The sequence below is a fragment of the Chiroxiphia lanceolata genome, chromosome 24 (assembly GCF_009829145.1).
Source record: "Chiroxiphia lanceolata isolate bChiLan1 chromosome 24, bChiLan1.pri, whole genome shotgun sequence".
Taxonomy (NCBI): Eukaryota; Metazoa; Chordata; class Aves; order Passeriformes; family Pipridae; genus Chiroxiphia; species Chiroxiphia lanceolata.
This window is the reverse complement of record NC_045660.1, coordinates 4,987,422-5,015,039: the sequence shown is the minus strand read 5'-3', so window position 1 is coordinate 5,015,039 and position 27,618 is coordinate 4,987,422. Positions and strand designations below refer to the sequence as shown.

At 61.1% G+C, this 27,618-nt stretch overlaps 1 protein-coding gene across 10 annotated transcripts in view; it reads left to right on the top strand.

Annotated features, from left to right (window-relative positions):
• Window positions 1-1,592: 1,592 nt before the first annotated feature.
• MACF1 (microtubule actin crosslinking factor 1) overlaps window positions 1,593-27,618 on the top strand; it is a 141,079-nt gene continuing 115,053 nt past the window's right edge. For 5 of the 10 annotated variants that reach the window (XM_032709939.1, XM_032709935.1, XM_032709936.1 and 2 more), the window contains exons 1-2: window positions 1,593-1,636; window positions 2,978-3,248. In XM_032709939.1, the coding sequence (XP_032565830.1) occupies window positions 3,029-3,248 (220 nt within the window). In that variant the 5' untranslated portion in view covers window positions 1,593-1,636; window positions 2,978-3,028. Of the gene's footprint in view, window positions 1,637-2,977; window positions 3,249-7,936; window positions 8,071-18,255; window positions 18,416-27,618 lie in introns of those variants that run through there. The other 5 variants (XM_032709938.1, XM_032709933.1, XM_032709937.1 and 2 more) reach the window with 5 other exon arrangements.

Below are 27,618 nucleotides of genomic sequence, written 5' to 3'. Positions count from 1 at the left end.
CCCTGCTCCCCAGCTCTCACGGATTTAGGGGTTCCTCATGACAGTGGGAACCACAAAGCCCCCACTGGAGCACATTTATCCATCAGTGTCCGGTGTGGACCCGACTACATGCTCCAGGGTGTGAGACCTGCACAGGGAGGGAAGAGAAAGCACTGCCGGGGTGGTGGGGCTGGCACTGGGGTGGTGGGGCTGGTGCCAGCCCACCAGGACACCCTTTTCCAGGATGCCATTTACTCTTGCACCCCAGTTCCTCAGCACCAGTCTGGCCTGGTTGCAGTGCTGTTGGGACTCCTGTGGGATCCCAGGAGCTCACGCCCTCATTCCCAGCTGGAGCTCCTGTCATTGAGGCCTTGGCTGCTGCACCTGTGGGATCATCCCACCGGTGAATCCACACCTGGGCGGGTTTTGGCCCCATCCCTGACCGGGCCAGACAGGGCCGTAGGGCAGCACGTGCTCCTCTCCAGCCACATCCCAAGCGTCCGAGAGCACGGCGGTGTCACCACACCCCACGCCCGTGTCCTCCCACCGCCTCGCTGGAAGTGCTCAGGAAAACAACAGCCACCGGGAAGCTGAAAGGACGTGTTTTGGGATGAGACCTGAAAACCGGCGGGGGAGAGATGCCCAGGGGGCAGCCGGGTGCGCTGAGACCCCGGGGGGACTGGGGCGCCGGGCTGGGCCGGGCCGTGTGCGGCGCCGCGGGAGCAGCCGCGCTGGCCCCGGGCCGTGGCACGGGGCTGGTGCTGCTCGTTGGGTCCCACCGTCGGTGCGGGGCGGCTGGATCTGCCGTCAGCCGGAGCGGTTTATCCTGCTTCACTCCTGCCAGGCGGCCGGGGCCGTCCTGCAGCTCCGCCACCCCTTCGGGCTGCTCCTGGTGTCCCTGCCTGCACCGCGCCTGGCGCTGGGACAGATCCGGCTGGGGCTGGGATGCCCCCCCGCCCCTCAGGTGAGGCCCTGGGCAGCTCACGGCTCTCCCAGCACGGCCCTTTCCATGCCTGTCCCTGCTCGTGTCCCCCTTCACCCTGCTCGTGTCCCCCCCTGCTGTGCTCCCACCGCGGCTGTGGCTGCTGGCCCCGATCCCGGATCGATGGGTGCTCTAATTACCCTGGGCCTGGGGGGATGCAGGGGACGGGCTGCAGGAGGGATGCTGAGGGGACACAGCAGGGTCTCGGAGGGTGTGTGTGTGTGTAGCATTGGGAGCTGATGTGTGGTTTGGGGGGACCCCCTGTACAGTGGGTGGGGAGCTGCTCAGTGGCTTGGGGGGATCCCCTATGCAAAGGGGTGCGGAGGCAGCAGGCGTTGGGGTGCCCTGAGGAGCACGGGCAGGTTGAGGGGAGGGGGGTCACAGGGTGGGAGCCCCGAGGGGGTGCCCGGGGTGGAGGTGCCGGTTGTGCTGGTGCAGTGGCGGGGGCGGCGGGGCCGGTCCCGGGGCTGTGCGGGGCGGGAGGCGGCCGGGACCCCCCCGCCGCTCCCGCCGCCCGGTGGGCAGGGCCGGGCCGGGCCGGGGGAGGCGCCGCGGCGGCGGGAGCGCACGGCGGGGCCGGGAGCGGCCGGACCGGGAGCGCACGGCGGGGCCGGGCCGGCACCGGGAGCGCCGCGTCCTGCCCGCGCCCAGTCGGTACCGGAGCGCCCGCGGGGGGTGAGCGGGGCCGGGGGTGCGGGAGCGGGGGTGAGCACCCGGGAGGGAGGGAACGAGGAAGGGCGGCGGATGGAGCGGGGATGGGCCGGGGATGGAGCGGGGAAGCGCCGGGGATGGTGCGGGGATGGAGCGAGGGAGCGCCAGGGAGGAGCGGGGGGATGGAGCGGCAAGGGCAGGAGACAGGGATGGAGCGGGGATGGAGCGCGGAAGGGCGGCGGGTGGGGATGGGAATGGACCGGGAAAAGGGGGCAGCAGCCGCCTGGGCTGGGCTGGAGCCGCGGGCACCGGAGGGTGCCGTGATGGGGGGGGGTGGGTGTTGAACCGGGGGGGAGCAGGACCCGCGGGGGCCAGACCGGTCCCGTGTGCCCCCGCAGAGCCGTACCCGCACCCCGCTGCCTCCCGCACCTGCTGCCCCCCCGCCCGCGCCGCAACCCCGGGTCCAGCCCCCGCAGCCCCCGGCTCTGCCTCTCCTTGGGCACCGGAACCCCCCCCGACCTCGCGGCCCCCCCCAGCCCCACACCTCTGGGTCCCCCAAAAACAGCTGAGCCCCCCGGGGCTGCCTGGGGGAGCCGCGGTTTTGGGCCGCGATTCATTTTTTCGCAGCTTTTCAATGGGGGGTGAATGACTCATGGAATCCTTTCTCCTTTTCTTTCAATGTTTTTTTGGGTCTCTTTGTTCCTGTTTTGCTGATTAAATGATGGGAATAAGGAAAGGCTCGGCGCGATGGAGGCGGCTCCTGCGCCGCGGCACATCGGTTGTAGGAGTCTCAGGCATTTTTTCCTGGTCGTGCTAGAGGACACAATGAGATTTATTTTAAATATGTCTCATGCAAGGTGCTTATTTGCCCAGCGTGTGTACGCGGCACAGCTCACTCCCGGCGTGCTCCAGAAAGCCCTATCATCTTTCCCTGCCATGATTAATAGGATTTTTAAAGCCATTCCCATTCTCAGAGGGGAAAAACCTGCAGGTACAAAGGGCAGTGCCGATCTGCTGCTTCTTCTTGTACCGAGCACAAAGAAACCAAACCCAAAAAGGTTGGACTTGGCTTTGTGGGAGTGAACTGGTGCTGGGGACGCCGCTGTGGGCTTTGCTGGTGGAGGGGCAGCCGTGCCACTGTCCCCATCCCTGGGGATCCCAGCTGTCAGACCAGCAAGGGGGAAACTGAGGCAGCATTTAGGAGCTTTGGGAGGGCTGATTTGCCTGCCCAAGAGGACGTTTGGGCAGGGGCTGAGGGCAGGGACGTCCACGGTGGGATGGTCCCTACTCCATCAGCCCCATCACCTGTGGCAGGGAGGGACCCACCGGTGGCCCGGTGTCACAAGCTGTTTGCTCCTCCTGCAGGGTGCTGCCCGTGGGGACGTCCTGACCGCCCTCCTGCCCGTGCCCTGGGCCATGTCGTCCTCCGACGAGGAGACCCTCAGCGAGCGGTCGTGCCGGAGCGAGCGGTCGTGCCGGAGCGAGCGCTCCTACCGCAGCGAGCGCTCGGGCAGCCTCTCCCCCTGCCCGCCCGGCGACACCTTGCCCTGGAATTTACCCCTCCATGAGCAGAGGAAGAGGAAGAGCCAGGACTCGGTGCTGGACCCGGCCGAGAGGGCTGTTGTCAGGGTCGCAGGTAAGTCAGCGCCCTGTTGTGCAGTGGATCCCCCTCGGGGATGGGTAGATGGGGCTTTTCCCACAGTGGCTGAGATGGTCTTGGGGTCATCCCTGTACCCTACTGCTCCCCAGGGAGACTGGGGATGGATGGGATGGGGAAGGGAGGGATGGATGTGGCTCTTGGTGGGTGAGGACCAGGGTGGTGGCTTGGTTCTGCCAAAGCTTTGTCCTCTCCAGGCTCGCCCTGGGCAGTTCATACCTTCAGCACTGGGGTTAAGGGATGACTGGGCTCCTCCAACTCGTGGGTTGGGTGACATTAGAATGCTTAATTAAGGACTAAATGGCTCCTTGGTAGAACAATGCCCTTGACTGTACTCCAGGGAGGAATTTGCCCTGGGAGGTTTGGGATTCCCACCTGGATGATGTTGCTGGGGCTGCTCCTTTGCCCTGGTGGTGCCCATGGACAGCCCCATCGCGTGGTCATTGTGTCACTGCTCCGTGTGTCCCCCTTCTGCTGCGCCGCCGTGATGCCCAGGTCACAGCCCTGGGGAAGGAATGGGGATGGGAAGGAGAAACAAAGACAGGGATGGATCCACCGTGGCCAATGACTCCTTCTCCAAGTGCTGGTTGAGGGGGGAGGTGGGAACTCTGCTCCAGGGCTGTTGGGGAGGGACGACGGAGGAGTTTGCTCAGGGTGGTGGCTCCAGGCACCAGAGCCAGGATTTGCTTCTTCACTGGGGCCAAACAGCCATCAGGGGCTTTGATCTGCATCTGCTGGGGTCTGTCCACAACTCCCTGCACTCCAGGTGCCTTTGATCTGCTCCTGCCGGAGCAAACGGGATTCAGGGACATGCTGAGGGGCCCCTGCCGAGCCCTGGCCGGGCTGTTTCATGGCTGTTGCTCCAAGGGAAACCCAGGGCCCAGCTTTTATCTTGCTGGTGGAGGTGGGCATGAGGGTGTCAACTCCTGAGGTGCCCGCTCTGCCCCTCCAACCCAAACCCATGGCCAAATCAGTCCCAGGGCTGGGCTCTGCACCCTGTGGGGGCTCAGGCTGGGAGCACTGGGGAGCAGGGACAGCACCTGGTGCAGGGACAGGTGTCACCAGGTCAGGAGTGGCCTTGGGGTGCTGCTGGGCTCCCTCCCTGCCTGCCCCATGGCACAGGGGTGCGTGCAGCTCTGGCCGTGCCGTGGTGCCACTCGGGTGCCATCCCGGCTCCGGGCGTCTTGGGGCTGGAAGAACCAGTTGATTCAAATGATGGTTCTCGAGAATGCACCGTCTGGGGCTGGGGGAAGCAAATGTGCAGGGTGTGGCTGGCCCTGCCCCAAATCCCAGCACCACCGGGGCTGGGAGGTGGCCGGGTACCAGGATCCCAATGTGCCCATCATAGAATCATGGAATGGTCTGGGTTGGAAGGGACCTTAAAGGGCATCTCATTCCAACGCCCCTGCCACAGGCAGGGACACCTTTCACTAGACCAGGTTGATCAGAGCTCCATCCAGCCTGGCCTTTAACACTTCTGAGGTGGACCATCACCTCTCACGGCCCCTCTGTGCCCCAAAAGCTCCATCCTGATGGGTGCTGAGCACCCTCCTGCACCCCAGAGACAGACCCTGTCAAGGCACAGTTGCCTTTCTGCCTGGGATGCCGAGTGCTTGTCGTGATGGCAGCTGGATCCAACCCGTGATTAAAGGCAGGGGGATGTCACAGAATTCGTTCTCACGCAGATTCCCCATTAAAAATAACTCGGGAGGTGCAGCGAGACAGTGCTGAGCTGGGGAAAAAAAAAAAGAGTTCCGAGACAGTTTTGTGTCACCAAGTTTGAAAATGAGCTGAAATATTGATTCAGATCCTTGCATTATTCAGCGGGAATGTCTGCAGGGCGCCGGCCGCCCCAGCGCCTCTTCCCACCGCAGGGACCAGGCTGGGGACCAGGGATCCAGGGATCGGGGCCTGTGGAATGTGCCCTGGGGGGAGCTGGCACCTCTCGGTGTGCCTGGGGAGGGGGATGGGGCTTGGCTCCCTGGGATCCCCAGGAAGCAGCACCAGGGACCCAGCACAGGGGTGAGGGCAAAGCCTGGGCATCGTGAGGGGCTGGGGAGCCCCATCCTGTGCCCACCGTGGGCAGGGGAGTGTGGCACCTCAGTGGCTTTGGGGGACACATGGACCTGGGGGGCTCTTCCTCCTCACTGTCCATGGGGTCTAGTGGTCTCTGCGTCCTTTCTGGCTGTCAGAGCCAAAAAAAGGAGGACCCGGCTGTGCCCAGGGAGGGGTTGCACCAGTTTGCTGGAGGTGCTGGTGCCGTGGTGCAGGGGGCTGGGACACGCTGGCCTGTGTCCCCAGGCAGTTCTGGAGCTGTTCCCTGCTTTACTGGCAGCTCCTTGGAAGGCAGTGGTGGGGGAGAGGCAGGGGGGAGCGGGACGTGAAGGGTCAGAATCCGACCCTTGGCCCCGCTCGCTCTGTCTCGCTCCAGGCACTTGGCAGAGGGTGAGAGTGGGCGGTGGGGGCTGTTTTTTAGGGGAAAAAACAGACTCTTTCATCCTAAATTTACTCGTAATTGGTGCTGCCAGGGTTGTGTTGGGGTGCTGGGGTGGTGCCGGGGCAGGAGGGGCCGGGGCAATCTGGGGGGCCGGGGGTGAGCAGGCAGGGGTGATGGACGAGGCGTCGCAGGGGTTTTCCAAGGGCTCTTTGAAAAGACTCCTGGGAGTCCTTTGTCACCCGGGCGCGTCACCCGCGCCGCTGGCAGAGCCGGCGCTGGCTGAGGGAGGGAGCTGTGCTTCGTCCCCGGGGACACGGGAACAAACCCCCTTGTTCTCCGCTGCCTTGGGAGCAGCAGCGGGGCCAGGGCAGGCTCCGAGCAGCATTCCCACTGCCCGGGGAGGAACCACTGAGTGCCAGCTGGCGGGCACAGATTTCCCTTTCCCTGGGAACGCGTTTTTGGGTCAGAGGGATGTGGCGAGCGCAGGCACCTCTGCAGGGCTCCGTGCGGGGCGGCTCCGCGGGCAGAGCCAGAGGAGCTGCATCCCTGTGGCCGTTCCCAGTGGATGCTCTGGCCATTCCCAGTAGGATGCTCCACTGCCTGAGGATGACTGCCTGGCTCTGGCACTGCTGGGCACAAAGACCCTGCCACGAGGTCGCTGGGATTCAAACCCTCCTCCCCGTGGAGGCTCTGCCAGGGATGCAACTGCACACCGGCGCTCAGTGCCATGTTAATTACTTTTCCTAATTAAGGCACCATGATGAGGGGGATATGCCTCCAAAACCAGGGTGAGGGAGGTTATTTGTGTAACCCCACCCTAGGCCAAAGGCTGCAGGAGGACAAGGAGGAGGAGAAAGAGGAGGAGGACGATGATGGTGCTGCTCGTGTTTCCTCTTCATCCCCTGGAGGAGTGTGGGTGCAGCCACCCCCCACCCCAGGGGGATTTGGGGGTCTCTGGGTGATGGTGGGGAGACACAGGGTGTCTGCCTGAGCGGGATGGGGCTTTTCTCGTTGCCATGGTTACCCAGCCGGGCCCTCCGGTTGCCATGGGAACGGCGCATCGGGGTGAAAAAGCAGCATCTTGAGATGGCCAAAAAAGGCGACAAGGGCCTGGCTCTCCCTGCTCACAGTTCCCACCCAGCTCCAGCCAGGATCCCAGTCTGGGGGACACCCACAGGCCCACCAGTCCCCCCAGTTGCTCTCATACTGGTGGCAGGTTGGGGTACAGAGCCTTGAGCACGTGGGGAGTGGGACCCCCATCCTGGGCACAGTGGGACTGGGGGCAACTCAGATGCTGTCCCGCTTGGGTGCACTGGGATGCACTGGCATGCAGTGTTTTGATTGCAGAGAGTGCTCTGGGTGCACTGGGAGGCAATGCCCTTGTGACACTGGGAGGTGCTGGGGTACACTGGGACTCACGGGGCTGCAATGATCTGGGCTCAGAGGAGTGCACTGGGATACACTGGGCTGCACTGGGATGAACTGCCCTGGGCTCACAGGAATGCACTGGGATACACTGGGCTGCACTGGGATGAACTGCCCTGGGCTGCACTGGGATGTGCTGGGGGCACTACTTGCCACTAGGACACTCTGGCATCACGTGTGGCCCTGCTGGACTGTGTCTACCTTCTTGATGTCACCCTCCCTGTGTCACCCCCACTGTCATCCCCCCACTGTCATCCCTTGGTGTCACCCCTCAGTGTCACCCCCCACTGCCACCCCAGTATCATTCCCACTGTCACTCACCCTGTGTCCTCCCCAATGTCCCCCACCCAGTGTAACCCTCTAGTGTCACCCCCAGTGTCACCCCCTCTGTCACCACCAGGGGTCGCTGCGGGGCCAGGGCGGGCACAGGGGGCGTGGCCCATTGGTGAGGCGTGGCCTATCCCGGGGGGGCGGAGCGTACAATAACCATCGTGCCGGGGGTGTGACCAGCGCCAGTGGGCGTGTCTGAGGGGGCGTGTCCGTGCCTACAGGCGTGTCCAGGGGGCGTGCCCAAGGCGTATCCCTACGGGTGGGCGTGCCAGGGATGGGCGTGTCCCATGCAAATCAGCGCGCCCAGGGGGCGTGTCCATCCGAGTGGGCGTGTCGGCGGGCGTGCCGCTTTAACGGGCGTGTCCTGTGCCTGTGGGCGTGTCCCGGGGGTGGGCGTGTCCCCCGCGGTGGGCGGGGCCGCGGGCCCGGGCGCGGCGGCGGAAGCGGCCCCGGCGCAGACCGGCCCTGGCCGCGCCGCCGGCAGCTGCGCCCAGCGCGGGCACAAAGGGGCCGCCATGGCCGGCTACGTGCCGGGGCTGCTCCCGGCCAACCGCACCCAGGAGAAGGAGTTCGTCCAGGCCTACGAGGACGTGCTGGAGCGTTACAAAGGTAACCCGCGCACCGGCGGGGCCTGCAGGGTGGCGGGGAGGCCCCCGCGGGGATGAGCCGGCGCCCTGCCGGTGCCCTGAACGGTGCTGTGCCTGTGCCTGTGCCCGCGGGGGCGGCCCCGGGAACTCGGCGGGGCGGGTGCTGGGGGAGGCATCCTCGGGGAGCGCGACAGCCCCTGCGTGGGGTACCCCGGGTTCCGGGTGTCCCCCCGGCGTGGGGGTACCCCGGGTTCCGGGTGTCCCCCCGGCGTGGGGGTACCCCGGGTTCCGGGTGTCCCCCCGGCGTGGGGGTACCCCGGCGTCCCGGTGTCCTTCTGGTATAGGGGTACCCTGGAGTCCGGGTGTCCCCCCCCCAGCGTGGGGAGCTAAGGGTCTGAGTGTCCTCCCCAGTGTGGGGGTACCCGGGGTCCGAGTGTCCCCCTGGTGTGGGGTGCTCACAGTCCAAGTGTCCCATGGCGTGGGGTACCCAAGTGCCTCAGGTGTCCCCTGTGTGCAATGCCCGAAGGCTGAAAGTCCCCTGCGTGGGCTGCCCCGGGTTCCTGCGTGGGCTGTCTGTATCCTCAGTGTCCCTGCGTGGGGTTCTTGGGGTGCCGTGTCCCCTGTGTGGGCTCAGCATCTCTGCATGCGGTGCCCTAGGGGTGAGTGGCGCTGGTGTCCCCTGCGTGGGATGTCTGGGTGTTTCTGCATGAACTGCTTGGGGGGGGGGGCTCAGCATCCCTGTGTGAGCTTCCCGTGTCCGCTGTGTGGGATTCCCAGAGTTTTTGGGGTCCCTGTGTCCATCATCCAGCATCTCACTACCGCACCTTGGTGCTCAGACATCCGCCATCCCTGTGCCCTCACTGGGGTGGCACAAGGTATGTGGGGACCCACCAGTATCCCCATGGGGCCAGGCTCCCTCCCTGAGCCGCAGCTGGGCAGGGAGGAAGGGCTGACGTGCTCCCCAGGCCGGTGAGGTGGCGGCTGTGCCGGTGCCGGTACCGGCAGTGAGTGTGCAGTTTTGATGTCAGCGGCTCATCCCCGGCAGTTGTGTGCGTTCCCATCCTTCTGCTTGTTATTATTATTTTTTTTCCCCCCTCCTCTGCTGCAGCGCTAGACTTGTCCTGGAGCCCAGATTTCAGCCCCACAGGGCTCCCAGCGCTCCGTTTTATAAGTTTAGCAGCCAAGTCGCTTTAAAATGCGGATGGATGGCCGAGCCCAGAGGAGCCAGGCGCTCGCGGCGCCTGTTTCCTTTTCCTTTCTGCCTGCAGAGAAAGGGGAATAATGGATTCCCTGGCTCCCCGATTCAGGGGGTGCCACTCAAACCTCCCAGAGGTGGGAGAGACGCGCAGCCTCTCTCCGCTTCCACAGGGAGCAGGGGATAAAGCCTCTTCGGGCGCCCTGGAAAGGCGCTGGAGAACGTGACTCGGGCTCATCCCAAGTACTTGACAAACTTTTATTAATAAAAAGCTGCTTTGATGTAGTTGGGTTCAGCGTGGAGACGCAGGAAGCAGTGCAGCGGGTGCCAGCGCTGGCACGGGAAGAGCTTCTGTTTGCATCGGGTTTGCTTTGTTCCAAAAGAGAAATGGAAATTCCAGTGCCTGTATGTGCTGGCCCAGCTGGAGCACCCTTTTCACCTGGGCTCCCTTTACCCACCCTGTGCTCTGGCTGTCTGTGCTTTCACTGAGCAGTTGGGCTCCTCTGAGGAGGAGTTTCTTTTTAGGTAATACCTAATTTTTGTGCTGGGATATGGTAGAAAGCTGGTAATAGCTTGGAAATACCCCGCTGGGTGTTGTTTGAGCGTGTTTGTGGTGCAGGGAGAATGAGTGTTTATACTCCAAAAAGCTTACCTTTGCTTTTGACCCCTTCCCAGCTCCCCACCTGTGCTGGGAGGGCTGAGTGGGAGCCCCGGTTTGGGTCGCTGGGCTCTGAGTTGGTGGATGTGTCGTCTCTCCCCTGTTTTCCCCCACTGCAGCTCCTGTAAACGGTTTGGTTTTTCCTGTCCAGAGCAAGTTTTCCGCTGGCTCATCCCCTCCCCCTCTTAATCCTGCAAAAACACGGAGTTTTCAGCGAAATGTGACTGCTGGGGGCTGACTGGGGAGACCTGTGGCGTTGGTGTCCGGCTCGTGGTGGCCACTCTGTACCTGTCACATCCAGGACCTGGCGCTGCCGGCACCGGCTCACACCATCAGAGGGCAAGGAGGACACTTGGCCCTGCTGGAACCAGGATGGCAAATAGACACCACCACTCTATTCCTAAAAAAAAAAAAAAATAGCCCAAAACCCCCAATCTGAGCAGTGGGTCCTCTGCTGCTGAGCAAGCCGGGACAGGTCAGGAGGCAAGGAGGGTGATGGCACGGGAAGGGGTCTTGGAGTGGCACGTGGAGCTGTAAATCCAGCCTTTCCCCGATGAGCAGGAGTGAACCAGCTGGCAGATCCCCGTGATTTCTTTCTTTGTGAGAACACCCACCTTCGGCAGCGGGGTGCTGGGGGGGTGTGCTGCAGCACTGCGGCCGTGCCGGGGGAGGAGGTTTACATCAGCACTGCGGGGGCACCCACCTGGTCCCGAGGGGGTGGGTTGAGCAAGGGGATGGGGCTAAAGATGGGGAATTTGGGGATGGAGGCTCCGGCGCTGCCTCCCTGAGCGTGGCTTCCTTCAGCCGCCGGCATCCTCGGGTGGGGGCACAGCGCCCTCCGGGTTGTCCTGTCCGGAATAGAACCCCCACACCTGCAGCTGGAAGGTCTCCAGCGCCACGACCTTCACCAATCTGGCCCAGCTTCCTGCGGCTGCGCTGGGGAGAGACGTGGTGTGGGGCATGTTCCAGCCCCTCTTGCCTCATCGCTGGATCGCAGCGCCGCGGCGCGTGCCGGGACGTGCAGCGCGGTGCCGGCGGGAGCGACGGCACCAGCGCCAGGAGCGGTGGTGGTGGATCCCTTCTGGATGCTGCCACCGGGCAGAGGGGTCTGGGCAGGAAGAAAGGCCTGGCTCTGTCCTCCCATGGGCACAGGGCTCAGCAGCTGAGGCTGCTTTCCGTTCCCATGGCGTGGACTTCCCCTGGTGTTTAAGGGAGTGCTGGCAATCACTCTGGAAAGCAGGATCCAGCTCGTGGCCCTGTTCTGAGCAGCCCCTGGGACATTTGGCAGCTCAAGGGTGGCGGTAGTGCTGCTGAGAGCTCAGGTCATGCTTTCCCTGCTCTGTAAACATTAACTAATCAATCCTGGTGAAATCCTTTCTTTTTCATAATTAACTCTTTTTTGGGGATTGGGGGTAGGAACCTGTAGCTGTGGTGCCTGAGAAGCTTTTTCCCACCCCCGGCGCCGTCTCTGCCAGCTCCGTGGTGCCCAGCACATGGCCTGGCCTGTTTGGACTGGGACAGCACAGGGTGGCTTGTCACCTTGTGCAAGTAACCTGGCTCCTGTTAGGGAGGGAACAACCTTCCAGGGAGTGGAGGAGAGCCTGGGGTGGGCAGCAGAGGTGGGGGACCCAGGGTTCATTTCCACTTAGGAGTGGAGCCTCCCTGGTGGTGGGTGGCAGTCCTGGCCATTCCCATCTCTGAAGAACATCATTTTTTTCCCACTTGTGTCTTGTCTTGTGCCGTAACAAATACGACTAGAGGTGTCTGGACCCCGGTGCTGGGGTCTTGGGGGTGCCTTGAGCTAAGCAGCTCTCCCAACCTGCAGCTGCCTCCTGATGCAAGGCTATTGCTGGGATTTCATCCCATGTCGTTCCTGGGTGGTGCTGAGTGGGCTGCACGAGGTCCCTGCGGTCTGTGAGAGCCCTGGTGGGACTGGTGGCATGACAGTGACTCCTCACTGGGGGAGAGGAAGCCCTTCTTCCTCTTCATTGCCTGGGAGGAGGGCTGGCCAAGTGCCACTTTCAGAGTGGAGAGTCCCTGGCTTGAGCAAGCACAGGGGGAAGCTGGGTTGGAAGCCATCAGACTTCCCATCATTGAGTGGGATAATGCTGATTTTTTTTTTGGGGGGGGAGAGGTGCATGGGAATCGTTGGCTTCCCTGGTCTTGGGGGGGGACCAGAGGCAAAGGGGAGGCTCGAGGAGGTGGCAGGAGCCTTGGGCAGCCTCGGGTGCCTGAGGTGGAGCCTGAGCACTTGGTGGAAGATGTTTTGCTCGTGCTTGTTTTGGCCAACGGGGAAACGGAGTTGGTGGTTTCTCAGGTGGCAGGACCCACCCCACCTCGCCCGGCCAGCTCTCCGCTGCCTTCGCAGTGGAGTCATCACCATCCCAAGGCACGGCGGTGCCTCCCGGGCTGGGATTGCCCGGCGGGGAGGCGCGTGCCTCCCCCCATCCCGCCGGCGTGCCCGCCACGAATCAACGGGAAGCGATTGCCGTCCTTGTCCTGGTGCCCTGCTAATGAACCAGAACCGTGGCTGAGCCCGGCTCGCAGGTCCCGGGGCTGTTGGCTGCTTCCCCTCGTTCCCACGTGCTCCTGGGGCCAGAGAGAAAATCCCCTGGGGAGGTGGGGTGGTGGGTGCCCGTCCAAGGTGGCCGCATCTGCGATACCTCGCCGGCACAGGCACCGGTGACCCGCTGGTGTGCGGGGCCGTGCCGGAAGGCTTTGATCTCGTCGCAGCAGCCAGCTCGCCGCCGAGCCTCTGGAAAGGGCTGTTCTCTCCCTGCTCTTCTCAGCACAGCCTGCACGCATTCCTGTCGGAGCCTTTTCCTTCCCGGCTCATGCTTCGGGGTGAGACCGGAGTCTTTGACCTCCGTCTGCTGGTTTCCAGCCAACCCCCTTTCCAGGCTCGTCTTGCTTGTGTCAGCTAAGTTTAGACTGCGCTGGACATACCGTGGCTGATGCCAGTGGCAAGAAACCTCCCAGAGGGAAGTAAAACAAGAGGTTTTATTTAAATTTGGAGTGTCTTAACACCATTGTTTGAACACCCTGGGTGATAAATGCTCTTTTTATGCATCTAAAATGGATAAATTCAGCTGTGGAAGCAGCAGGGCACTGCAGATCCCAGTTGCTGGAAGGGAGGTGTAGGGAGAAGCTGTGCTGGAGCTTGGGGTGGGTATGCTGGGATCTCTGGACAAAGCTCCATCCTCCTGCACAGAGGGGCTGTGAGTCCTCTGTGGTGCCACGGACTCGACCTGGTTCCTGCACGGGGCAGTGCAGGATCTGCCTGCTGGAGCAGGAGGGCCAGGACAGGCGTGGGGCAGCGGGAAGATGCTTGGAGCAGCTGGAAAGCAGAGCAGCCCCTCCCGGGGCTCTGCTCAGACAAGGAAGCCCTGGAAGGGACCCCACTCCCTGAGCTCAAATAATCCAGCCCTTCCCACCGCTCTCTGTGGCTCGGCCGTCCCCAGGGCGTTGCTGCCCTGGCAGCTCCGTGTGCTGTGGACGGATCCTAGCAACGCCAGCTGAGTTTTCCAGGCAGATGAGGCAATTGCTGCCCCTGGGGCGAGGCAGTGCAGTGGTTGGTGTGCTGGCACACCTGGGAGGGGGCCAGGAGCAGGGACACGGTGGGAGCACTAATTTGTGGGGCTGGTGGTGGCCGTCACCCGTGATGTGCCCCCCGGCACTGCGACGCAGAGGGAACCTTCCCAGGGCCGTGGGCAGGACCTTCAAACCGGCTCCTCTCCGCACCCCGGCTGATTGCTCACACCTTTCCCATCCCATCGGAGTCTGCGGGTGGGGTGGGAACCAGCAGAGCCAGGGGTGGGAACCAGCAGAGCCAGTGCTGGGAGGTGGTGGAGGCAGGGTGATGTTCTCCCCAGCACAGGGAGCAGAGCAGCTTCCTGGTAGTGGGATCCCCCTGCCTGGACATCCCCGTCCTCCATCCCGAGCAGCCAGGCCTGCAGCATCCCTGCTGGATGCTGGCCTCGAGCTCCCCCTTCTCCTTCCAGACACTCTTTCTCAAGGCTTGCTGGAAGCTCCAGACTTAACCTCTCAGCACTGTCCTATCTGGGGGGGGGGGCTGAGCGGGGTTTGGGGGTATTCAAACAGCCTTCAGCTTGGAAAGGGAAACTGCCAAGGAAGTTCCCTGCACGGCAGCGTCTGCAAAGCACGGAGGATGCTTGTGTTAATAAGCTGGGAAGTTTCATTTCCAAGCTCACGTCTGGATGGATCCCACCCGGCTTGGGGGCCGGGGAGGGGGATCCTCCAACGTCAGCTTCCCACGGAAATGTGTGGTGGGGCGGGAGGCTGAGTGATCGGATTTGGTGTGTGTTTGGCCGTGGACATGGTAAAGTGAGTCCTGGGAAGTGATCTGAGATGTGTGTCCTGCTTCTAGGTCAGATAAGCCCAGAAATTCCTGGAAGGTGGGGGAGTGGGGAGGGCTGTTGGTTGAGGTGGTTTGGGAGATTTTGGCTGATAAGTGGGACGCTGATCCCAGCAGGATGAGCTGAGGCTCCCTCTTGCCCCATTGGAGCAGAACCATGAGCAGGCTCTGACAGTGCCCATGGGATCCTGGGTCTCTGGGTACCAGCAGAGATGAGACAGGTCTGGCTGCAGGTCTTGTGCTTGTGCCTGGTCCCTGCAGCCACATCCTTGCAGTGCCAGGAGTGTCCCTTTGTCACTCCCCTGTTTATCAGCGATCTGGGCCAGTGAGCCCTGGGCGCTGCGAGGCCACAATCATATTTATTTTGTTGTTTTCCTGTGCGTGACATGCTGCATTTCCATTTTTCATTTCCTGTTGAGCCCTGTTTCCCTCCAGCGAGTCCAAGCGTGCCGGCAGCCGCCTGCCCTCCCTGCCCTCACTCTGCTCGCATCCAGCATTCTTTAATGATGCTGGGGAAGCTTTTCCAGCCTCCCACAGGTGATGAGTGCTCTGTTTTGCATTCCTACAGCTCCTTTGTGGGTTGTGTTCTCTCCCAGCCTCTGCTTTTGCCCACCTTGATCTCTACTGGGATCCCTGCCCAAGTCAAAGGCATGGTCCTGGCATGGCTGGAATTGAAACCAGCTCTGCCCCATCCTGCTCCTAAGTCCTTTCTCTGCCCTTGCTGCCTCCCAACCCACTGCCCAGCTCCTGCAGTGCCTTGATCCCGGTGGGATGTTTGTGCTGACTTCTGGTTGTGTCAGATCGGGGTGTAACTTGTCTTGGTTTTTATTAATCGTTATTTGGGTCCGTTGTGGCCTTTCGGAAATGCTTTTGCCAGCAGCTTATTTTTCCCTGCAGGAAACTGTATACAAGGGCTCCCGTGGCAGAGAGATTCGTGTTGACCTTGGGCAGTTTTGCTACAAGAGCCCTACCGGTAAAACTGTCCTGTGGGAACAACTCCTTCCCATGTGGAGCAGGGCCAGGCTGTCTCCCCAGCCCAGTGGTCCCCTGCCAGCTAATGAGCGTTAATTAATGCCCCTGTACCACCTCCCTGCTTTGGGAATGTTCAGTTGACACTAGGATTGCTACAGTGATGTTGGGGACAGCTGGTGTGTCCGTGGCCATCACCGTGACCCTGCTGGGGGCTCGCCAGGGCGATGGTGCTGCAGCCGTGCTGGTGAGGCTGCCCCTAAATAAATGCACCCTGCGCCCCAGGCGTGCCCTGGATCAAACCTCCCTCCCCTGGCTCCGCCAACGTCCTTGGAATGGCTGGAACAGCCCTTGCCCACTGCTGGTGACGGTAGGGAAGGGCAGTGGAGCCCCCCAGCTGCACACTGGGATGGGGGCAGTGCCCTGGGATGAGGCTGGAGGGGACAGCCATGATTTCATTGCAGGGTGGCTCCAGACGCTGCCTGTGGAGATATTTCATCCTCTCTCCGGCTGTTTGGGATGCCTCTCGTTCCTGCTGTGGAGGGCAGTTGCTGGGCTGGGAGATGCTGGGATTCCTCAGCAGGCTGGCTGTGTGGTGGCCATGGTGGGAGCTGGGGGCTCCCCTCACTCTCTCCCCAGTCTCACTGTGCTGATTGAGCCAGCTGGAAGATTCTCCCTCCTCCAGGAATTCCTGGCGTTCCCAGCGGGGAGAGGGAGCCGGGATGCTTGTGGATGGAGGGAGCTGGGATGCCTGTGGATAGGGTTTGGTGGCGTCAGACCTGCTTCCCATTAACCCGCTCGGGATGGGAGGAGGGAAGTGCTGCTCTCCCCATCACCACGGGGTTTGGGGGGACTGGTGGGTTCCAGCTGCCTTCCCACTCTGCTGACTTGCTTCCGTGTTGGATCCATTAGGGAGCAAAGCAGGAGGGAGGTACTGACTCCCCCACAAATGTGGGGTTACCCTCCTCACCCTGGGGGTGCAGAGCCATGGTGGGTGCTGGGGGAGAGCTGTGGTGCTGGAGGGGCCAATTCTGGGCAGCTGTGTCTCCCTCCCACCGTTGTAATTTTGGAGCAGCTGCCGGCTTGCCATGTCCATCCTGGTGGTGTCTGGTCTCTCCCCTTTGCTGGGAAGGGGAGGATGGGGATAATTCAGATGGGATGTTGACGGTGCTGCTGTTCCCCTGTGATGGGCTCAGCTCTCCCTCTGTGCCTGTTTGGGGGTGTGGGAGGGGAAGGAGATGATGTCCCCCTGCGCCCCCTCCGTGGGGCTGTTCCTCCCTTCCTCCTCACAGCCCCTTTGTCAGCAAGAAGCAGGGTTTCTTTCCTTTTTCTTTTTTTGTTCTTAGAGGAAAATTCCATTGTGCTATTTTTAGTGGTGACAACTTGGCTTCTCGCAACAACTTTATTCTGCTCCCGGCGCTGCCGACGGGTGCGGGGGGCTGTCTGTGGGAGCGGCCCCACGATGCCAGGGATGCAGCAGGGCTGCCAGCCAGGCACCTCCAGCTTCAGCCCTGAATCCAGGCTTCTCATGTGGCCACTCACTGGCTATTGGATCAGCTCCTTCTTGCTGCAATGACGAGCCCACAGGGCTCTGACAGCCCCCCTTGAAGGCAGTACCGTCTCCAGGTGTCACCTCCATCCCACCGGAGCCCAGTGATGGATATGGGTGGTGCAGAGGTTTCTGGTGTAATCAGAGTGCAGGGGAGGCACCTCAGCACCTGCCCCCCTTCCCCGTCAGAGCTCCCAGAGGGATTTTGGTTCCCTGGTTCCCAGGCAGACAGCTGTCAGGGGCACAGGCGGCAACTGGCCTGCTGGGTTTGCTCCGCTCACAATGGAAAGCAACACCCCCAGTGTGAGTCAGCCCCTGGAGGGGTGTCCGTCTGTCCATGGAGCTGTGGAGAAGGTAGACACAGAGCCGCTTCCATGAGTGTTTTGGCTTTGTTAATATTTTTGTGGATAATGTGGGGTGTTGCTGTGGGATGCTGCTTGCTTTGGGATGTACCCCAGCGCAGGGTGAAAGAGCTGGGATATTCATGCACTCATGGATAAGAAGAATTTCCTCCCCTCTGCCCCCCCGAGACACAGGGAGCTCCCACCCCTGGTTTCTGGGGGGAGATTTGGCTCCTGCAGCACATCCTTGCTCTGGTTTCTCTCCCTTCTTCCTCTGGCAAAGCTCAAAGCTCGTGCAGGGTGTGACAGGGTGGCTCTGCCGGGAGGTGCCAGAGCCCAGGGAGGCAGATCCTGCACCGTGTGGTGGGTCTTGCTCAATCTGCTGGGATCTTTCCGGATACAGGGAGAGCAGGATCTACCTCCGTGACAGCTCATTTCAACACCTCTGATGCTATTATTGTTATTACGAGTTATTTGATTTGAGAGAAGTGCTGGTCCATGCCCAGTGGACAGCAGTCCTGCTGAAGGGCAGCAGTGAGCAGGGCAGGTGCTTGGATCCCCCTCTGGGCTGGTTCCTGCTGCCAAAAATTCCTTTAAAACCAGTAAATCTCCTTTTCGGCTTTGTAAGCACCATGCTGCCAGTGCAGGGTGAGCATGTGGCAAATGTCAGGGGGCAAAGACAGGAGGGATCTGCCTCCCATCTGCTCGTGGGTGGCACCTGGCTCATTTTTCCAACACTTTGACACTTTTTCTGGTGGCTTCTCTCAGGCTGATGGGCTGGTGTCAGAGTCACCAGGGTGGCTTTTCCCATAGGATGGGGACACCATGCTCTGCCCACTGACTGTGTTTTCCCAGTCCTCTGCCTTCCCATCTTGAAGCCTGGTGGTTTTTTTTCCTTCCCTTGCCTTCCCGATTCCCTCAAACATACTCCTTGCTGGAAATATGTCCCTGGGACATACAATCCCTGAAATCTGGCGTGGAGGGGTGGGGTAAGGGATGCCGGGGGGCCCTGATGGTGCGGGGCACTTGCTGGGCTCATTTGCAAAAGGGGGGTGGCCTCGAGCCATGGGAGGTTTTCATGTGCTTCATCTAATAAGGAAACACTGCCAGTGGTCAAAGGGCGACGGGCGAGCACTCCAGCGGGAATGCCGAGCTGGAGGCGGCGGCTGGAGCTTGTGGGCCACCCTGATGCCACCCAGCTGAGCAGCGGGCTGTGTTGGGCTGGAAAATGAACTTGGAGAAGTACAGGAAGTTCCTGGGTGGACTCGGCACCCTGAGAGGTATTTCTCACCCTCCGTGGTGCGGATGTGCAGCGCGGGGAGAGGCTGAGCCGCTCCGGCGTCGCGTCTTCCGAGGGCTCCGGCTGAGCCCGACCATCTGCCATTGATCGCTGATCACGGCGAATGGAGCACTCCCGGGATGTCCAGGAGTCGCTGGCTCCCTGTGGAGCTCCCAGGCAGGCAGGGGTGGTGCCTTCCATGGCTCCGCTTCACTTCCCTCTTTTGTCTTTTATTTGGATTTGGAGCGCTGTGGTCCGGGCACAAAGCGAGCGCTGGGGCAGCGGCTGACCCAGCCCTGGGAGCAGTGCAGGGAGGCCGGGGAAGCTGCTTTGCAAATAACAACTGGAAAAGAAATTGAGCTCAAATTCCTGCTAAAGGGAGAGGAGCTGGCTGCTGTTCCCACGAGATGAGGGCTGATCTGGCTTTGGTGAGGGTGTTTTCGCTGCATGGATCCCACTGGGTGCGGGTGCACAGTGGCACCCGGGTGCAGATTGCTGTTTTCCCCCTTCCCTTCTTTCTAAAACTCTTTCCCAGGGCTTTGTCCTCTCCTGCCTCGCAGGCTGTCCCTGGAGAGCTGGCTGGGACACCGGATCCTGCGGGGCTGGCCCCTGGCAGGTGGCTGGAGGCAGGCAGTCGTTGTCCCGCTGCTGCAGGCAGCGAGCCCGGGCTGCGGGAGAGCAGCTCAGTTTACCTGGTGCTCTGGGAATGCTTTCCTTGCTTTTTCTCCCCCTTCTTCCTTTATTTTTATCCCTCCCCGCTGTTTAGAGGAGCTTTTTTTTCCCTCCGGAATTCCCAGCCAACCTCACCCCGCTGCAGACAGCTCCGGGGATTCTCCTGCTCGGAAGGAAGGCAGAGCGGAAAACAGAAGGCACCTGGAATGCCATCGCCTGTCATCCAACAACACTCTCATTGACTTGCCCCTTTTTACAGCGTGGCCTCAGCCCGGCTGGGCTTTACCAGCTGATCCCATTGTATAACAAAGGTGAATCAATTCCATGTTTAATTTAGCAGGGAGCCAAGGGAGTTGTCACCGGCGGGCTGGCAGCCTCCCCACCCTCCCGCGAAGGGTTAATCCCGCAGCTCTGTGGCTGACAGCTGCCCTGAGTTATCGCGTCTGGGAGGAATATAATTCACTTTCTTATGCTGCCGTGGTGTCCATCATAAATTTTTCCTGAGCCTCGCTGCAGCTGGCACTGGGAATCAATGTGAAAGGAGCCCTGAGTCGCTGTGTGCCGGGGGTGGTGACCGGCTCCATCCTCCCCATCTGCAGCCCCTTGGCAGCCAGAGCAGGGTCGGGTGCTGGGTTTGGGTGCCAGTGAGCCCCCTCTCTGTGTTTTGGGGCTGCTGCTGAACCTCTCACACGGGGCTTTCCAGCCCCGTTTGCAGCTGCAGCTCAGCAAATTCCCCTCCTGCCTGCGAGAGCGAGGTGCGGGGAGCCAACACGACATTATTAATCGCGTTTACAAGGTGACTGGTTGCAGGAGCTGATCTGGCAGCATTCCCCTCTCCAGGTGCTGCCCAGAGCCCTGCTGGGAGCGCTGGCTCCTGCGCTGGCTCCCACATCCCATTGCTTGTGGCACTTTCCACTCCTGCGAGCCTGTAATGGGAGCATGAAAACCTGGGTGGCAAGTCCCCAGGAAGCCCAGTCTTCGGGTTTTGGTCTGTTTGGCTACCTGCAGACTGAGTGATACAGGCCTGTGTGGCTTTAATTCAGGAAGTGGAGCAGGCAGGGAGACGGAGGAAAGCACATTGTGTGGAGGAAAGCAGGGGCTGGAAGTGTTCAAAGCCAGGCTGGACGGGGCTTGGAGCAACCTGCTGTAGAGGAAGGTGGCCCTGCTCATGGCAGGGGGTGTGACTGGATGGGCTTTAAGGTCCTTCCAACCAAACCAGTCTGGGATTCTATGCTTGGAGGAGGCCAAGCAGCTCTTTGAGTGGGCACAACCACCCCTTTCATGCTGCTGGGGGGTTTCCCCACACATCCAAGCACAGAAGGGATGCCCACCTTTGCAGGCAGTGGTGATTGGCTCTGTGGTGCCCACTGGCATGGAAACATTGTGCCATGCATCTTGCTGTTGCCATTTGGCATTTGCCACGGATCTAAGTGTGCTCTTAGTGCTGAAAACAGTTGGCCCAGCCTGCCCTTGAGCTGCTGGGCTGGCCAGAGCTGGAGGAAAACAAGGTTTTATTACTGGAGAGGTTTCTTTTCCCTTCTCCCCCCTCATGTCTATTCATCTCCCCAGGGAGGTGGAGGCAGCAGCGGATATTGGAGCTGGGAGTGTTTCATATGTAAATGCTCGTGGATGTAAGTCCAGGCCCCTGACCCCCGGCGCCGTGCCAGCATCCATCTCCTCCCAAAGGCTTGGAGAGCATCCCAGTGCCCCCAGTCCGCCCAGCTGGGATGGGGCTGGGGGGCCCTGCCAGATCCCTACCTCTGTGCCGGGGACAAAAGATGCTGCTCCATGAGGGACCCTGCCCCAGTGGGTGCGGGGTCACCTGGACTTTCCACACAGTTTCCATCTTGAGTTTCCTGGGGCAGCATCTGTCACGGCCCCTGGGGTGACCAGATCCTTTGGGCTCAGCTCAGGAAACCCATTTGATTACAAATTTATTGCTGGGTTAATTTTACCAGGAGCACGAGGAGGGCCGGTTTCGCTTTCTGAGGAGTTTGTTGTTTACTTGGCAGCCGGCTCAAACCCGGCATCTCCTCGGCCCTCTCGGTGCATGCCAGCTAATCTGGCTCCATCTGACCTTGTCGCTGCCACGTGCTTTCCCCAGGGGAATCAGGTTCAGATTTTCCTTGTGCCCAGGCAGCCATGAGTGGGTCCGTGCTCGTTCCTGCTGCCTCACCATCGTGCACGTGCCCGCAGTGACGAGTTTCTTGGCTCCGCTGAGTTTTTGCTGTTAAAAAAAGAGGGGTTTAGGTGTTATGTGCTGGCCCTGCTGCCGGAGGGATGTGAGGGATTATTGGAGCAGGAGTCAGGAGCAGCCTCCTGCCCCGGTGTGTGCCACGGTGCCAGTGCTGGAGTGGCACCACAGCTCATCTCCGTGTGCCGCTGTCGCTGTTTGCTTTCGTCCCATCATGTGGTGGCTTCCCTGAGGAGCAGCCCAGGCTGGGGCCACCCAAGGTGGCCGGGTGTGATAAGAGATCCAGGGCTGCCATCTGCCCCGGCCACCGCGGGTGGAGACCCTGGTGAGTTTTGGTTCCTCTGGCACGTGGCTCTCACAGCCCTGTCTCCCTCTGTATGAGGAGGATGGGGCTGGTTGCTCCTGGGAATGGGATGATGGTGCTCCTCTGGCACAGCCGCCTGGTGAGGTGTCCCCTGGGCACCACTGCCAGCTGCGGGGACTCGCAGGCTGTGCCCTAACTGAGGGTCCCTGTTGGTTTACAGCTTTCCTACCATAGCCTTGTGGTTTTAGTCCCGGAAAGGTCCAGCTCAGCCCTGCTGAGGGAATCTGCTGGGCTTGGGCCAGGCTGGTGGGGTCCAGCAGATCTGGGGCTTGAACGAAGAGGGCAGAGCAATGCTTGCAACTGGATTATTTCATTTGCTTTTTAACAGGGATTAAGGTTCTCTGCGGGAGAGCAGGTCTCTAGGGAACAGAAGTTTCAGGCTCTTGCCTCCCCCGTTTTTTTTAATCCTACATTTCTCTCTGCTGCTGCTGCATGCCAAGGCCGGCCGGCCAGGAGCTGGCGGCAGCAGCTGGGATGAAACATCACTTCACAGCCACGAGCCATGACCCTGGTTGAGCCCATGGAAGGACCAGGAGGAGATCCTGGGTGCTGTGGGGAGGGTGCTGTGGGTGCCCTGCTGCCCAGGCCACCCCTGTCCAGTGGAAGGGTGCTGGTGCTGGCTGGCAGAGCGAGCTGCCGCTCCTTCGCCCGCCTCCCGCCCGGTGCTAATCAGGTTTCACACTGCTTAGTTTGGGACATCTAATGAGATCAGGGCTCAAGGTTGCTGCCTGCCCTCCATCTGCAGAGGAAGAGGAGGGAATCGGCTGCTTCCTTCTCTTTGACCTCCATTTCTCAGACTAGGCTTTGCACATCTCCTGTTCTAGGGTGGCAGCTCCGCCACCTCTGTCCTTGTGTTCCTTGTGACCCTGAGCTGCTTTTTGGGGCACACCTGTGGGACCTGAAGGCAGAAGATGGGGGGATACACAGCTTCCTAACAGCACTTTGGGCTGACCTCCCTTTGCCTCTGTGCTTTATTTGTGAGGAGCAGGATGAGGGCACCAGACCTGGGGGCTGCCAGCCCGGCCATACCCAGGCAACCCAGTCGGGGGGAGCCCAACCCTGACCCCGCTGGCCCTGACACCCCTGCTGTGTGGACCCTGTGCAAACACAGCACCCCCAAACAAAGCCCAGCCAGTTCCCACTAGCCTAACGTTTTCCTATTTCTCCCGCTGCCAAGCAGCCTTTGGTTGGCGTTGGAATAACAAGCCTCTTTGCGGAGACACCGGGTCTTTTGTTAGCTGGTAGAAAAGGAGTTTTGATGCCGGCCATCCCTCCACCCCCCGGCTTTCCTGCTCCCTAAGCCGCTGCTGTGGGAAGTGCAAAGCTTGGACTTGAGTGGCCGGGGATGATCCAACCTCTGCGGCTCCGACCCGGCTCCCTGCAGTTCTCCCTGGGGCTCAGCTGTGGGGTCTGGCTCCTCCAAGAGAGACTGGGGCCTGGGACTTTGTTTTGGGGATTTTTTCAGGATTCGGGGCATTCCTACTGCTCAGCTCCTGTGCAGGCAGCGGGAGCAGGTGCTGGATTCAACCAGGGCTTGGGGTGCTCTCCGGCACAGGGCTCTGCCAGGGTTTCGGTCAAATCTCGTGGTGGGGTTTTTTTCTGGTGTTTTTTATGTTTTGGGGTTTTTTTCACGGCTTTTTCCCTCCGCTGTCGGGGTGTGCTGGGAATTCTGGAGCAGATGTTTACCTAGCCCCGGAGACGGCGGCTCTGTGGAGGTGTGTGGCGTTGTCCCCGTGGCTGGAGGGGCAGGGAGGGACCCAGAGATGGCATCGCCTTCCTCCTCCTCCCCCGGCCTGGGAAAGATGCCACCTCTCCGTGTCAGCACAGGCCCCTGGGAAGGCGTGCAGACGTGTGTGTCCTCTTGCACGTGGGCGTGTGAGCGAGCCTTCCTCTGCCTAGAACTGATGTTGCTCACTCCCAGAAAGATGTGGTGTTCTCTGCCATGAAACCTTTGTTCTTCCTCTCCCTGTGCATCCCTGTGCTCTGACATCACCTCATCCCTCTCACCCAGCAGCTCCACGTGCACCCAAGACGGCTCCAAGCTGCCCTCGCTGCTTGGCCGTCTGCCTCCGGATGTGCAGCTTTTATCTGTGCCCTGGTGCTGCTGCCTGTCTCTGTTTCCTGCTCCCTCTGCCCTCTCCTTGCAGGACGATGGCACTGAGTTCATGCCAGCTCAGGGGAGTTCGGTGCTTTCCCAGGGCCGGGGTTACGTGGCCGTGAGTCTCGTGGCATCATTCGATGAGCAAGCGCCCTCCGGCTCCCTGCCAGCGTCCTCGCAGGGGTGACGAGCCAGGGGAGGCTTCCGAGAAGTGGAAGGGGATGAAATAATGCCTGAACTGCTGCGTCAGCAAAATCCCAGCAGCCTTGGAGAGGGTGGATGGAAGGAGGGTTTGTAATGCTGGGAAAGAAGCGGTGAGATCACCCTCACCCCCTCTCCGGCGTGACTCGCTCGCTTTCGGGCTGAAGGGATGGATCAAAAGCCTGGACAGTGTTGGAGAGGGTTGGAATGAGGCGTGTCCAGGATGGCATTGGATGCACATGGCTTGTGTGTGTGGATCTGCTGGGATCCACGTTGTGGGAGACAGGGAGCTCTGGTCACTTTGGGGGATGCATGGAGGGGTGGGCACCCTACCTGCACGGGGAGCAGCAGGGCTGGAAGTGCTGATGCCTACGGATTTCCCTGGGAAAGGTGCTGAATCTGGAGTACCAAAAAGTGAGCCCAGCTGAGGAAAGGAAGCTGGAGCTCCCTGCTGGTGCCTTGGAGATGCTGACTGCTCTTCCTGCAGGAGCTGTGGGGGCCAGGTGAGCCTCCCTGCTCCTGCTGTGAAGAGGACAGTCTCCTTTTGGGTGATTTTGGAGATTCTTGAAGCCCTGTGTTCTCCTGTTGGCTCCATCCATCTCATTGGAGTTGCCCCCTTTGGATAGCCCTTGTTGGGATGTCAGATTCCTGTAGACCCCATAACTGCTGGTGTGCTGGGGGATTTGCCCTCCAGCCTGGGAGCAGGAGTTCATGCCTAGCTCTGCTGCTGGGGAATGATTAAGCTGTAAGCAGGTGGCTGTTTGCCCCAGCTCAGCTGTTTGCCTTTGCAGCATGAAAGCCGGCAGGAATGATGTTTGCTTCCAGACTTGTCTCTTATCCCTGCCCTCCACCTCCCTATCCCACAGCAAGGTGGTCCTGGGGATCCTGTCCCGTGTCCCACCCCACCTCCAGCCAGGGCAGCAGCTCTGCTGTGGGAAGGGAAGTCTTGGTTTTTTTAAAGATATTATTCTAATTTTGGTGCCCAGACGTCTGCAGGAAAGGGGAACATCTCTGTTCTTATCATCAGAGCTTCCTTTCCCTGTTTCCTCGGAGTTCTGATTTTGCCACTAATGGTGGTGGGTGGGGTCTGAGGTTCCTCCCTGCAGCCCCTTCCCTCTCCCCTGTCTTTGCTCCATCCAGCTGACCTTTGGCAGTGTGGGCAGCTCCTCTGTGAGTGATTTGCAGGGAAATATTGATCTGTGCTGCCCTCACAGTGCTGATCCAGGGGGGGTTGGTGCAGAACAGCCCCCCAAGCTCTGGGCTGAACGAGGCTGCTCTGGTTAACAGGGTGAAGCCCAGCTCAGGCTCCCACTATTCCCTGTGCAAATGGGGAGCGACAATGGGGTACTCGGAGCCAAAATCCCTATTTGCACAAAACCCCACACTGGGGAGGTTGGTTTGCCAGGGCCACGAGAGCGTTGCTCTCTGAGAGCTTGCACAGTCCCAGTTTTTTTCCCTGGAGTGGGGTGGTGATGCCAAGGGGGGACCCTGCAGATTTTTCCCCATCCCTCCCAGCGGGACCGCGGCCGCTTCGGGAGTGATGAAAGCCAGAGGGAAATGTTTAACGTGGGGAATGTGCCCGCCGTGCCAGGAGCCGGCGGCACGCGGGCAGGGCTCGGCGCCGGGGCCCACATGGCGAGGGATCACCGGCTCTGCCCGCACACGCTCGGGTGATTCACCGGCAGCAGGGCGGGAGGAGGACTTTGAGTCGAGGCAGCGGAGCCCGCGATGCGCTGGGCAGCGTCGGGAGCCGTGACCTGCCTTCGTTCCACCTTGTTTTTAATAGCCCGGATCAGAAGAAACGTCATCTTTGTTCTGGCTTTCCTTTCCCATGGCTCCTGGCGCCGCGGGCAGGGTGGAGCGGGCTCCGCGCCCCGGCAGGGCCCTGCCCGTGCTTGCCGGGGGTGCGCCGGCACAAAGGGGTGCGCTGGCACGTGCGGGCGCGCTCGGCGGCCAGGGATGCGTCTTGCTGGGCTGTCTGTCTGTCTGTCTATCTGTCTGCAGCTGCCTCTGCTGCGGTTTGCAAGCAGGGCGTGATGCCGCGGGTTTAGCCAAGGGGGGAAAGTCCGGGGGGGGAATGAGCGTGGCTGGGTATCGGTGTGGGGCATGTGCTCCATCCCCCGGCTCAGTGTTAGGGCTGCGGTGGGTTTGCTCCCCTGTCCAACCCAGCCAGGTTCTGTGCCTCACTCCGGAGCAGGACCTGCCCCTGGGAGCAGGGGATGGTGTTGTCTGTGATTTACCTGGGCATCTCTGATCCAAAACCTGGAGTCTCCTTCCCCTCCTTAGCGATTCTCAGCCGCTGCCATAAATGATTGAGATTTGCCCTTAAAGCTCCCAGAAAGGAGGAGAAAACAACAAAAAGGGGAAAAGCATTGCTGAGGAAGCACAGCAGGAAAGCTGGCTCCTGTCCTGCAGTCACGAGTTTGTATGTGCTCAGCACTGCTGCTGGATGGGACCTTTACTCTGCTGTGGGGCCAGGGTGGGGTGACCCTGATGCCCATTTAGGGCAGAGAAGCCCCCCCAGGATCCCCCAGTGTGCTCACAGCTGCTTCCATGTCCAAGCAGGAACCAAGTGGTTCCTGCTGCAGGTGATAGGGGACTTGGTTGGGCTAGGCTGAGGGGCAGTGACAGCACCCTTGGGCACAGGGGGTGCAGGCAGAGCCCTGGAGTGATGTTTCCTGCCGGTTTAGTGCTGCTGGGTGCCAGCTCTGGCTCTGGTCACTGTCCCCAGTGCCATCGGGTGATGCCCGCTCCAGCGTTTCCACAGTGCCACCTGGCTGCCACCTCCCGGGGCTGGGACACACGGCCCTGGCCAGAGTTCATGGGGCCCTCGGGTGCCTCTTGGAGGCCACAGCACCCAGGGGGTGGAGGAGCACCCCAGTGGCATCATTCACCCCGTGCCAGGGTGCCTCCATCCCCTGGATGGTGCCGAGGAAGTGAGGGCTGTGCCCGGCTCCCGTGTGCCGCTGCCCAGCAGCTTCCCCAGTCATATAAGGAGATGCCGGAGCTGCCGGGAGCCGCGGGGCCGTGTCGTCTGAGCATTACTCACTGGGGAGGCACATGGAGGGGGAGGAACAGCCCTGGACACCCAGTGCTTGGCCGGAGCCAGGGGTGACTCAGCTCCGGGCAGGAGCACGGCTGGAGCAAGGGAGGGTCTGGGGTCTGCATCCCCAGAGCTGCCCTGTGGGGTACCCTAAAACCCAGGCAAGGTGCTGGGGGGGAGTGTGTGATCAGAATGATGTGACCCATCATTCTGGGTGATGCACAGGGCTCCAAAATGCTGCCCAGGGCAGCCTGTGAAAAAGGGGGGGTGCACTGTAAGGTGGGGACCCCCCTGTGGGAGGGCACGGCCTCTCCGCTCCCCAAATTCCTGCGCGGGTGGGAGATTCGTGTCCTCTCCCCACCCCTTTCCTTTCTGGGCTGAGGCGACGGTTGAAGCCGCCTTGTGAGGAACTAAAACGGGCTGTTTGTGTTTTGGGTGCTCGTGGTGGTTTCCATGGCAAGCAGGGGGGGGCAGGCTCAGGCTGCATCCGGGTCGTCCCCAGAACTCTGACGAGTCACCCCGAAACCCGCCGTTGGCTCTTGAGACACCCCAGATCAGCTACCTCCTGCCTTATCACCTTCCTGCAGTGGCTTGTGCTGAGCAGGGAAAGGAAAGTGGGGTGAGGGTGTTAA